General features: G+C 35.0%; 1 protein-coding gene across 7 annotated transcripts in view; it reads right to left on the reverse strand.

Moving 5' to 3' along the window:
- The window catches only part of LOC130823840 (uncharacterized), a 73,290-nt gene that overhangs the window by 31,283 nt on the left and 28,923 nt on the right, over window positions 1-13,084 (reverse strand). For 6 of the 7 annotated variants that reach the window (XM_057688643.1, XM_057688641.1, XM_057688639.1 and 3 more), the window contains 14 exons: window positions 12,886-13,084; window positions 12,314-12,541; window positions 12,096-12,205; window positions 11,855-11,951; window positions 10,283-10,381; window positions 10,039-10,179; window positions 8,019-8,084; window positions 7,328-7,759; window positions 6,881-7,207; window positions 6,173-6,304; window positions 5,963-6,076; window positions 5,596-5,780; window positions 3,155-3,263; window positions 2,945-3,088 (listed from right to left, as the gene is read on the reverse strand). The exon at window positions 12,886-13,084 is cut by the window's right edge and continues 17 nt beyond it. In XM_057688643.1, the coding sequence (XP_057544626.1) occupies window positions 2,945-3,088; window positions 3,155-3,263; window positions 5,596-5,780; window positions 5,963-6,076; window positions 6,173-6,304; window positions 6,881-7,207; window positions 7,328-7,759; window positions 8,019-8,084; window positions 10,039-10,179; window positions 10,283-10,381; window positions 11,855-11,951; window positions 12,096-12,205; window positions 12,314-12,541; window positions 12,886-13,084 (2,383 nt within the window). The remainder of the gene's footprint in view (window positions 1-2,944; window positions 3,089-3,154; window positions 3,264-5,595; window positions 5,781-5,962; window positions 6,077-6,172; window positions 6,305-6,880; window positions 7,208-7,327; window positions 7,760-8,018; window positions 8,085-10,038; window positions 10,180-10,282; window positions 10,382-11,854; window positions 11,952-12,095; window positions 12,206-12,313; window positions 12,542-12,885) is intronic. The other variant, XM_057688642.1, reaches the window with a different exon arrangement.

The raw sequence follows: 13,084 nt of genomic DNA on the forward strand, positions 1-13,084 counted from the left end.
ATTATCAATAACACGATATAAATTATGAGAAAAAATTAGAACACTCCTAGTAGAACAAACACGTTAAAAAGATCATCAAAGTTTGCATCAAACAAATGTATTTCTCCATAGCCCATACACAATATTCAATCTCCAGAGTGAAAATTGTACTCCATTATCTCAAAGTATTTACCTAAAACTGAAAAACCTATTTGACATCGTAAGAAAATGAAAGAATTGTCCAGAATAACAATCTATAGCTAATTCGCTCAAAATAAATCAACCTACCAATTAGCTCTTAATAAACTCAATAATTGATTATGTTTGCTCGTAACAAGTTCATTACTAGAAGTAAAGGAAAAAAGTAAAATTTAAAAAATGAAAGAAGCGAAAACAAAAAGAATAATGTCAAAGCTATAATCCCAAAAGATTGAATTAGGTACATGAACTCAGTGATCCGTCACATGACTTCTCATTCAATCATTTTGATTTTCTATTTTCTCAACACGTTAATCCAATTCCCTCAAGTATAACATTCCATTTTCCTTATCAGTTCACCAATATCATGTGTCATTGCACATATACAAACCTTTGTTTTAAAAAGCATGCCTTACTTTGCGCCTCGAGGCTCGAGCTCAGGCTTGTAAACGCCTAGGCTTGATGAGGCAAAGCCCACTACAAGAGGTGTGCACCTCGACGCGCTTCACGCCTTGTACGCTCAATGCGCCTCCTTATTAGGCTTGGTAATTAACTTATGCTTGTTAAAAAAACAAAATAAAACTCAAAACCCAAATTTACTTAAATATGATGTTTAAAAAATTGTCGCAAGGCATGCAAAGAAGAAACTTACTGCGGAAATTTTCATATTCTCATTATAATAGTTTTGTGCTAAAGTGGTATTTAACGCAAGGATAATGAATGTTTACAAACTTGCTGATACAAAAAGCTCATGCCTTCGCCTCGCGCTTTGCACCTAGGCTCTAAGGAGCTTTTGCGCCTCGATGTACCTCACGCTTTTTTAAACTAAGATCCAAACTATCTTAAACGATTCTTTCATGTTCTCCTCAATATTCATGACTCCTAAACTCTTCCTTATGACGTAATTCAATTTTTTTTATCCTTATTCCTTTTTGTTTCATCTTCAATATCGCACCAAATCCATCCCCACAATTCCACTTCAGGTTGTACCACCTTCCATCAAGAGCAAGCATAATATGAGGCCCAATTCAATATGAAAAGTCATTATGCTGATTCGAATGGTAAATTGCAAAAACTAAAGGTGTGAGACTTGGGTTGTTTTTAAGGAGATTTCCCTAGAGGTACACGTCATAGGAAATAAACCAAGAAACGACTTCCTGCAAATCTGCCAGAGATTTTTAAATCAAGCAAACTATCTCAAGTCCAGTGGATCTCTTGGGGAAGAAGGGACGGGTAGAAGATGAAAGTAGATGTAATTGAGGGCTATGCTAATTTATTAATATCTGAACCCCTTAATGACTACCAACGTAAAATTTTTTAGAAATATTAAAAAGTATATAATCAATGCCCCAGCTCACTTAGGCCAAGCTCTACTCGACCTCAAGTTCAGTTCAGGTTCACCCATCACTTTTACCCGTCACATTTTTCATAACTACAAAAGTACAGTTCATTTTTCTTAGGTTGTAATGAATGCTTTTCATTCACTACAGTTCATTTGGGGAAAAAAAGAGAAAGAAGATTGGTTGGATGGTTCTATGTTTGGGAGAATAAACCCTTGAAAAATTGCTGGTAGTACTTGTATCCATTTGACCTGGCTAATATGATATAATGCAACCTTGCTTTTGCACAATGCATCTTCTAAAAATAGGAAATCAGAAGATATCCTTGTGGAATAGAACTCATGGAAGGGGTGTTATCCATTGTGCTGTCATGAGCTTACACACAACTTGGTTTAACATTTAAGCAATTAACTTCTCTTCTCAATCAAAGCGGTGCTCTTCATTAGAAACATGGGATTCGGAAACTGAACGCTAGCCACAAGAATGCAAGCTTGATTGATTTTGAAAGAAACACTTTCCATCTGCTATTTGCATCTTCTATTTACTGCACCAAATGGCACAACCCAACTGCAATTTTACACAGGATGCATAGAAGTCTAGAACTTTATATCCTAAAAGCACTATTTAAAACTTATGAATGGCCAAAAGTTCAGATATCTAATGAAGGAAACCAAAAGCTCAACTTGCTATCAAAAGTATGTTACCCAGAGTCCCAGAAAAAGCACATATAGCCACCATAAGTCCGTATCCATGTTGACACAACATGGACACAAGACACAGGTCAAAGCAGCCTTGAGTTTGTCTTGTACCTTTATCAACCGTAGGCTTTGTTTCTTATAAATTATAAAGTAACACAACAATATATAAAATATTTATTTAGTTTCAATTCTTTATTTAAAAAACTAATTTCATGATACACAAAATGTTTAAATAAAGATATGAACATTGGTGTGTCCGTGTCTAAATTTTGGACAGTGGCCGAAATTTGGTGCATTGACGAGTCCCACTCTCGGACACGTGTGGGTGATCTACACTTGTACCGGTGTCTAGGTAACATACTAAGAAATAATATTAATCAAAAGGTCATAAATCTAAAGAGAATGATGCAGTAAGTAACAGTTACACCTTGTAACAATCCCATCACCCCAAGCTACCAGAATTTAAATTCCTATAAGCACCATTTGACAGTACTAAAAAGAAAAGTGTTAAATTTATCATACACTGAAACATAAATTTACGTGAAGCTCACAAAAATTAGCATGCTTACCTACTACAGCTTATATATCTAAATATCTTGAAGAAAGGTTTTACATTGGCAAACATCACCCCTGGACATTGTACCATTCAATCATCTAGATACTACCACTTACATACTATAAAAAAACACTGAAAATTGTAATAAAAAGGATGGAAATTGTAAAAATTACCTGAACTTCTACAGAGTGTGTTGGAACCTTCTTGAAAACATCTCTCAGACTACGACGGACGCAAATCACAAGTCCCTCACATTCACGCATCATTGGTCTTCCAAGGCAGCCATCAATTCCCACAAATAGGTTAATCCCTAAGATCTGCAAATAAGATTAAAGTCATTACAGAATAAGATGATGATCTCTTAATCTTTATGAAAGGCTCACCTCCGTAGTGAGAACATCAAGGTGGACAGCAGATGGATCACTGTCTGGACATCCATGCCAGCTGAATTCATTTCTAATGTGTAACTGACCCAAGTCCAGCTGCATAAATCTACATTGTTCCAACAAAATAAAATTTTTCATATCAAAAAAAAAAAGTTCCAAAAATTTTGAACAAAACCAATATTGCAAGTCAAAATGATCTTATGCAATTCATAAAGTGGAAACAGACACAGAACACTACCCGTCATGGAACAATTTCATTAACACCTTTGACCATAGAAAAATTCGCAGATGTCGTTGCAATTGCTGTAGCAGTCGCAATGTCGTGGACGGGGCACCACGTTGTGTTACATTCGTTTCGTGTTCATCACAAAGTGAATTGTTAACTTGAAAAAAATTCATTTTATCACAAGAATTCAAGTTTTCTAGATCATATATTTGAATTGAAGTTTATAATAGGCCATTTAAATAATAATAAAATTGAATACAATTATAAGCAAATATATTAGATTAACAGTTGATAATGGACATTACTCCATGATTTTAAATCACGAAGGGTTTTGGGGTTTGGTAAGTTCAAAATCCATAATAGAACAATCATCACAGAACGGAACGACCTCATTTTTATCCATGCCTTAGACCATAATTCGCAGAGACATGTTAGGGAAAAAATAATTTCAACAAACAAAAGAGAAACAACAGGAACTGTGAAGCTGAAAATACAAAACAGAAGCTTTGTATTTACTATCTGCGTGTGATGGGCTGACAGCAGAAGCAGTGACAAAAGGATAACCGATTGATTCACAGTATACCAATTAAAAAGAAAAATTACCCTAAATAATACAACCTTTTAACTTTTTTTCTACAATAATACCAATTATGGATTAACCATGAATAATACAAACTTTGAAGTATGTTTTCCCACAACATCCATTTTTACCAATTACTTGTAAATAGGTCATTTTTACCCATCTGAGTTCAACACATCCCTTCCCCACCACCACCCTATCCCAACGCTTACTTTCAGCGCCAACAACTCCCCTGCCAGCCCTCCCCCACCCTACTCCCCCTCTTCGCTTGGCCACCCTCCGAGCTACCAAGACTACTACACCAAATCTCTAAATATTGAAACTACCCACCACAGCCACCACCTTCAAGAACTTACCGACACCAGTACTACGTCCATAGAATACACAAACACGCCTAAATCTTGTAGACCAAGAAGATGGAGGAATGGATTTCAACATCCATTTTCTTTTCTTGGGTTAATGATGCAGCTGTTTGCTTCTTAAGACACATTTTCATTTGATTTTTTTTGGGTTTTTTTTCCTCATTGAACTTTTTTGGGAGGATTTAATTGTGATTGAACAATGAAACGTAGGTGGTGGGGAGGGAAGACCAGGTTGCGTGAGGTAAGGGGACCGTGCTGGGGTGAGGTGGAGAGGCCGCAAGCATAGATGTTGGGTGGGGCTGTGGTGTGGAGTTGGTATATGGCAAGGATGGGTGGTGAAAAGGTGTAAGGGGTTTGGTTTAAAAATTTTCCATATTTTTAACAAGTCACCTACAATTGTAGGTTACTTCTAAGTTAAAGGATGCCAGGGGAAAATGCCCTTTGAAGGTTGTATTATTCATGGTTGATCAATAGTTTGTATTATTGTAGGGAAAAAGATAAAAGTTTGTATTATTCACGATAATTAAAGACCTAATTCCTTTACTTCTTATTTCTCATATATTACTTACAAATTTTAATGTCAAGAGTTTTTGACTAAAATGCTAGATCTGGAAAATGGAGTCAATGAAGAATCTAATATGTCAGACACAAGTAAGAAAACTCATATTCTCCATTATCACACCCAGATTTCCAATGAAGCAACACTCAAAGTTTCCAGCGCTTTCAGCCATGAAAAGCTCGCAATTTGCATTGCTAGCCCACTATTTTAATCACGGGGCCCATCAAGAAATAAGGTAACAACAAGCAAGCTTGTAATACATCAAATTGATAGAGCAAATCTATTTTTGAGAAAACAGCCTAGCAACGTCAACTAGAAAAAACTTCGAGAAGCTATACAAAATGCTTCTCCGTTTATAAGTCTGGATTTCAGCACATAATTGCTTGTTGAGAACAACCAACAACATGCTGCACTTTAGTATGACTGAAGAAAGAACAATAGTATTGCCGTACTAAGAATAATATTAAACAAAAGAAATATCTAAGAAAAGCCAAAGAAGAGATGTTGATAGGTACAACAAGTAGTCAAAATTATCAGTTTCGTAAAATGTTTTAGGCAAATGAATGCCCATTGATATTTCTTCTTGGTCAATTTAGATAAGTTTTATGTTTGACTCTCAAATAAATGGTTAAAACCATACAATATATTGGCAATTTAAAATTTTAGTTGCATTGATAGCTTCCAAATAAAAATCAGAAGATGGGTACTAACTCTTTGCTTGTAGTATTCTTGGGTATTATTATAATAGGAGTCTCGAGTGAAAGGTCGAGCTTAACAGCTGTTGCTCCATCAATCTCATATTTCTGAATCATCCATTCAAAACCACCAACTTTATCAGCCAACTTAATGACTTCTTCTTTATGGGGGGGTGCAAGTTCCATGAAGTAAACTGTTATCTGCAGCAGGTATTGGAAAATATAAAATATTAAAAACATTCAACACGAAAATGCTCATAAACGTATACAAATAGAAATAGGAAGAATTCCAAATTAACAACCTTGCAATTCACACGATATAAAAAGAGCAGGTTTCCAATAGCTAGAAGGTTAGAAGGGATAGGTTCGAAATTCCAACTCACCTCTTGAATAAACCTGTAGAGAAAAACCAAGCGAACAGCAGACAAATGTCCAGTAAGGCTGTAATCATATCCTTCATAGTCATCATCTTCTACACTGTAAGATTTGAATGCAAACTGAAAAAATAGCATGTCAAATATCTTAGATGCAAACTTTAGTGAACAAAGATTAACAAGATACAAGTATTAACAGCAAATTTTCATTGGTCTTACCTTGATAAGTGATTCAGCACTGGGATTTCGAATGTCACAAAGCCAATTCCAACAGTGCTCTGAATCAAGAGACATATCACGAAGTCTGAAGTTCCCCAGTGTGCCCTCGATAGATATAGAACATGGATGAACCTAAAGCGTAGTAGGGCAGACAGCAAACAACACAGATTATAAAAATAAACGTCCAAATAAAATGAAATGACACATGAATTTGTTATAAGGCAATAGACTTATGCTTGAACACAAAAATAAAACGCATACAAGCAATGAAACATCACAGGTAGAAGAAAATATGACAAAACAATGCCTTCCACACACACACACACACACACACACCAGTCTTACACCATAAGATTTACACTGGTAGGTGAACACACATGGAATGCCATCACCATTAGTTCCCTCAGCAAGAAGACAAATCACTAGAGCGAAAATAAGCAACTTAAGTGCCACCAGAAATTACTGAATAAACTGAGCTGATATAACTGAAATAGAACATGGCACAATAGAAATCACAATTTTTTTAAAACAACGTATGAGCATTATTACATCATTGTTAGCTTTGAAATAAATATGGAAAAGAATACTCACAAAAAAACCATTGCCAATATAGATAAAACTGAATAATTAAAAAAAAGGCTGGACCTGGACTATATGGAAAGGGATTCCAGAAAAAAAAAAAAAAAAAAAAAGTGATACAAAACATACCCTGAGATCCAAAACAAAACTTTCTTGAATGAACATAGCGAATTGAGTGCCATCCTCCTGATTTAGAAACACAGTAACACTATCCACATTCATGCTCAACTTAAACACTACTCGTCCTTTACCATAACCCAACAAACCCTTGACAAAAACATCACCATCATCATGATTTTTCGGTCTTCTTTTTGTTTGCAAGTCCTCCGAAGACATTGTTGCAACTACACTGCTACCTTTTAAGTTGACAGAGCTCATATCCAGACCAAATTGAATCAAAGAAACTATTGTTGGCCTGTTACAAAAGAATTCCAGCTTGGACATACAAATATCCATCTGGAAAAATATTCGATACACTGGATTAGAGACCTCATATGAGTTATTTTTGTAAAGCTTATGAATTTTGCTACTATTAGACTTTTCTCCCACAAGACATAATATAACTGAGACAATTACCTGTGTGTCGATGCCCTCATACTCAGGAGAGCTAGGATCTTTGCTCATAAATGTAACTGAGACGAATTCGGAATTGTCACTTCCAAGAGCCTCGTAAAATATTTCAGATGAGGATCCTTTTCCTTTCCCGACATCATGGTTAGAAAGCAATGAATCAGCATCAGCATCAGAATTTTCCAAGCTATGTGGGGTTGGAGTGAACTCTGGCAAAGCATCTCTGAAAATATCTTCTTCTTCCGTGATTAATGAGAGAGATCGGTTAGATTGCAGATCGACTGATTTAGGTGAGGAAAGTATATGATCATTTGCCACAACTGAAAATGCCAGATACTGTGAATGTGAAGCAAAACAACCTTGTAACTTATCCTTAATTCTCAAAGAATGAAGCTTCATCTTCATGGTTAAGTTCCCTTCAGAACGGATAACATGTATCTGTAAAAGCACCAGTTTCAAACTCAAATAAAATCCAGCTCTAACAAGAACAGGTCTACAGCAAACTTCTCTTTTAAAAAAGAAATTTCTGAATACTGGCTGATTTAAATTATTATAGCCATGATCCCTACTTAGTAATTATACAAAAATGCAGAGTAACATTGAACAATAAAATGCAGTAAGCCTTTATATATGATTGAAGCCAATCCAAAGAGAAAACAAATAAATATGAAAAACATAGGTTACAAGCTACACTAACCTTTCCTCCTCCAGCAATAAGCTCTACAAGGGTCTCCTCATGCTTCTCTTGATCATCTTCTCCACTCTGAATTCGCAAACCATTAGAAAATGAGTTCACTTTGTCTAGATCAGATAATTAGAAACAAATAACATAAATCTACTGATACAACCATATCATGTTAACGTAGGTGGCAGACAAGTTAAATTTCACAAATTTCCGTCACATTCGTCCCAAGTAGGATGGACATGGTATAAATTAGGTGGATAGCGAACGGATATAGGTCTATAAGGTCTTACCGCAATGGGTAGTGGGTAGTGAGTAATTGGTGCCTGGTGACCAGGTGGATGGGTAAAAGTCTACAAGGTCTTCAAGTCATCATTCTCTTCTTATTGTTGATGGCTCTTATACGGATAAGGAGAGGGGATTAGGCGCGGGTAAGGTAGGTATGGCAATGGAGAGTGTAACCAATTGCAAAGTGGAAGTGATGGTGGCTTTAGGGTTAGGGGTATACTCAAGTGGGGCAAGTGAGGGTATTACATGTGATGCGTAGGTGCCGAGTATAAAAATTTTTAGTAGGTAGGTATGGGTATATAGGAGGGGTCCCCACACTTGGCCGCCATTCAGAAATCATTGCTTATTTTCCTATATATCTTCAAATGGCCGTGTATTGGTTTGATATTTACATGTCCAATGCTTTTTTTCTTGAAATGAACATGTCCAATACTTAACCATTACCACAATATGTAAAAGCATTCACAAGGAGTGATCTACATTTGTATCATTTATGCTATTGATCTCAATATTACCACTTTCTTTTAGCAAAATACTAATCATGAGTTTTTTTTCGTTGTCAAGAGATGCTTTCCATCTGTAAAGTTACATAAAAGGTAAACAAAAAAAAAATCCATTTTTCAGGACATGGTCATAGGCATAGTTGAATACAACAATGCCAAAGCCTTAAATGAACCAAAATTTTATTTACTCCAATTAATTTTCCACGAAAAAATTTGTAAATAACATTGCAAGTCGATAAAAATTCTAGAAGCACAAAAACTGATGTAAAGAAGATAATATTTCATGATAGCCCATTTTAAAACAATATGGTGCTTTCTCTCCCTCCCTCTATACCAGTATTCACATCCCCCTTCCTCTCTTTCCCCTCCTCTCTTCTTTAGCTACCATCATGCATAAAGTACGAGCAAAATTTGGGTGAATTGAATACGACATATAATAAGTGAGGAAGACACATAAAATTGACAGAATCTTTGACGTCAAATGTCAAGAACAACCCTTTTCATATTAATCATCATAATTGCTTTATTTAAGAAAATACTTGCATTTTTATCAAGAAGAATAAATGACTTAGGGAAACAACAAAAGTAGATTAGTCATAAAAAATGGATTAGTATTCCAAAAAGAAAATGGAAAACAAGACATGAATTTTCCAACAGAACAAGACAAGAAAAACACAAAAGATGCAGCAAATGCATATATTTAAGGAAAAATTACCTAGAATAATCCAACTTATTCACAATTTTCCTACAATAATCCCATCTATTGATTAACCATGAATAATCCCAACTTTGAGGGTTATTTTCCTAGAATAAACCCGGCAACAAGATGACTTACTATATCAAGTTTACTTTTAATAAAAAAGATAAATTAAAATAAAATGTCAACAAAAATGTTAAAAAATGTTTTAAAAAATTTTATGATTTTTTTTATTATTTAGAATTTTTTAATGTAAATTTTCAAAATTTTTCTCTAATTTAAATTAATTTTCAGTTTACTATTTTGGTGAACTACCTACTTAGCAGGTCATCATTTTATCCAAGTTTACTCTAGGCATACACTCCATAAAGTTGGGATTATTCATGCTTAATCAATAGGTGGGATTATTGTAGGAAACTCATGAAAAGGTTGGATTATTCTAGGTAATTTTTCCTATGTTTTAACAATGCTAAATGCTCAACAAAAAGGCTGGAATATCTTTTATGGAACAAAAATGAAAGAACTTCTAAAGTATAGTGACTACAACCTTGCCATAGATAAACAAATTTGTCTCCGTCAAAGTTCCATTAATAACAAGATCAGCAGTCCTAAAATTAGCATTCTGGGCATCAACTGTAGCCCCTGCACTGTAATTAGTATCGCCCAGGAGACCATCCAATAATGGAGCCTGGAAGAAATAACAATAATCAACATATGGAATCTATAGAGGCCTACAAAATTTATCTCAATCAAGCAAGAAAAATGTACTCAATAAAAAAGAAAATTCTTACAGATGCTTGATATGTAGCCTTTACAAGCCCTTTCAGCCATATATATTTGTCATCCTCATTTTTGAACTCTATGATCAAAGAATTAGTGGATTCTAGAGCCTGCATAGCAGGAATATAAGAGAACAAGGCAAAAAAAATCAATAAAAAATGTTCCATTTTTTTCATGCGCGTTTTCGGTAATAAGCAGCTAAAAACATTGTACCCTTAAAATATCAGATATTACTACAATTAAGTTATAACGTTTAAAATAATTTTCTATCCTTTTGCAAATCGCTTCTCTTTTTAAACTTATTTTATACTAAATTTTTCTCCTGGTTGAATTTCAAGTAGCATCAAACCTAAACCGCCAATAGCTCAAATATCAAATCATCGCATAGATTCTAACATCGAAATCTAAACTAATGTTATAAATTTAATGTAACATGAGTTCAAAATGTAGCAAACCCCCAAAACGAACGAATAAATACACCTATATGTCGCAATACTCCATCACCAAATGTAAAAAATTTTAAATTTTCTTCGAACATGTTATCTTTCATCATTGACTCTTTATCACAAAAAAGACAAAGCTATCAATCGTGATGAATGAGGTAAGAAAAAAATATACAAAAAGCACTGCCCTTCCAATTAAAAAAAGATTCTTAAAAATATTATTTTAAAATTCTTTTGTAAATCACTACTGTATGCATGGTTTCCTCACATAAACCCAATAACAAAATCACCAAAAATTTGAACAATGCCTAAAAGTAAAATAATTTTAAAATATATAAAAATAACAATAAGCAAAATATACCCCAATTTAATATTCTTTATAGTCTCTGCTTGTCATCTCTATCCTCACTTCACTATCAGTCCATTCTCTTCTCCCTCACTAAGTTACATCCCAATATGCAGTTACGCACCCACTTACCTTATATGAAGGCCTGGAAAACTCTTAACCCTGGAATTCTGAATCCAATTGGTACCAAATATAAAGTTTGATTTCAAAAAGTTTGTCCAATCAAATCCATCACAAAGCAGGGTTCACACTTTAAACTTTTTAAGATTTTGCAAAATTGCAATCTTAAAACCTTGATTGAGGGTTAATTATCTGAAGTTAAGTAAGTTTATTAACCTTCCTCACTTCTTTTTTACATTTTCTATTGAAGTATGTAAACTTTAAGAAGCAGAATGCTCGACAACATGGGAGCATTTGGTTGAGGGGTAATGTAGGAGTTCACCATACAAAGAGAGCCATCTTGGGGAGACAGCAAAGATGGTAAGGGTCCAAACAAAACTGCCCAACATGCCCCTCCCACCACACAGACAGTCCCAATAAGACTTGCATACTACATAGTGCAAGGTGATGGTGGTACCATCACCCAATTTTTTATCTTTCCGCTTCCACTCAGACTTGCATACTACATATTAGAAGCAGAATCCTCCGGCAGAATACTTAAAAATGCCCCCCAGCCCCACCCTCTAAACAAAAACATGAGAAAGAGAAAAAAAATACATCCGAAATAATAGAAAATTTGTCAACATAAGAAAACAAAATATGAAATGTGAAAATGAAGGAAACCAATGACTTACTTTCTGGATATCCATGCCTCTAAGACAAACGGCAACAGAAAAAAGTGAACCACCAATACTAGCCGGAGAAACCTCAACCACTTGCTTCCCGGCCATACTACAAAAAATTCAGAACTTTAAATTTTGAATTTCCACAAATTCTTTATCAATAAAGACCGTATAGGACAGAACAAACACACTCCTCGCAAACAAAATGAGTACAAAATATACCCTAGAAAAAAAAGGAATATTAAGAGCATACCTGGTGCAGCGTTGATAGCCGAGTGCCCTTTCAGACTCAAGAACATAAAGATAAAATCCTGATAGAACAATATAAGAAGGTTGCCATGCTGCAACAGAATTACCAATTCCCTGCATCATGCATGCAAAAGCATTACATATAAGTTCGGAATGGATAAACACACTCCTAGGCAATTTCAAGCGATTGTATCCACTAGCATAAAATATGTTTAGAGCTACCTTCCAAACCAAGATTCTCGCTTCTGTTGACATATCTGCTGGATTCCAAGGAACAAGTTCAGGTTGGATGATCTCATCTACTGGCCGTCCATCACTTTGCAATGTATTATAGAATATATTTAGCAATTCCATAAGCCTGCAGTACCTAGCAGGTGACATATGGATCCCCAAATTTGGCACTTGGACCGAAATACGAGTAGATGGGAAATTTGGATGAGCAACCTTTATCTAAAGATTGCATGAAAGGACAATTTTGATATAGTAAACCATAAAGAAAAAGAACAGGCAAACAGTCAAAAGCCAGCAGCCATAATAGTTAGTCCATACGTTTCAGAGTAAGTGTCCCATATCCATCTCTATTTCGGGCAATTTCAATACAAGTGTAACATTTCCCTATATAAAAAGCTATTTTTCGTTTGTTTTTGTTTGAGCCCACAAGATTCCACAACATGAATTTTATCCAGGAACTTACCATTTCTTAAAATTTGTGCAAAAGTAAATGGGACACTTGCTCTAAAACAGAGGAAGTAATTTGTTTTTTCTGATTTCTAAATATAAAAGAGAAAATATACCTGGTCAACAATTACTGCCATGCCACACCTATCAACCAAAGAAGAGATGTTGTTGATGCTTTCTACAGGAGTTCCAGAGGGATCGCAATCCCCTGGAGGAGCAAATGATGAGCAATCATGGTTTTCTGATCCAGAGTCTGTAAAGAAAGCAGCAATATCTCTCCCTGTGATGTAGAAGCGAGAGTATAATGACTGATCT

This window comes from Amaranthus tricolor, chromosome 9, assembly GCF_026212465.1.
Source record: "Amaranthus tricolor cultivar Red isolate AtriRed21 chromosome 9, ASM2621246v1, whole genome shotgun sequence".
NCBI classification, from domain to species: Eukaryota; Viridiplantae; Streptophyta; class Magnoliopsida; order Caryophyllales; family Amaranthaceae; genus Amaranthus; species Amaranthus tricolor.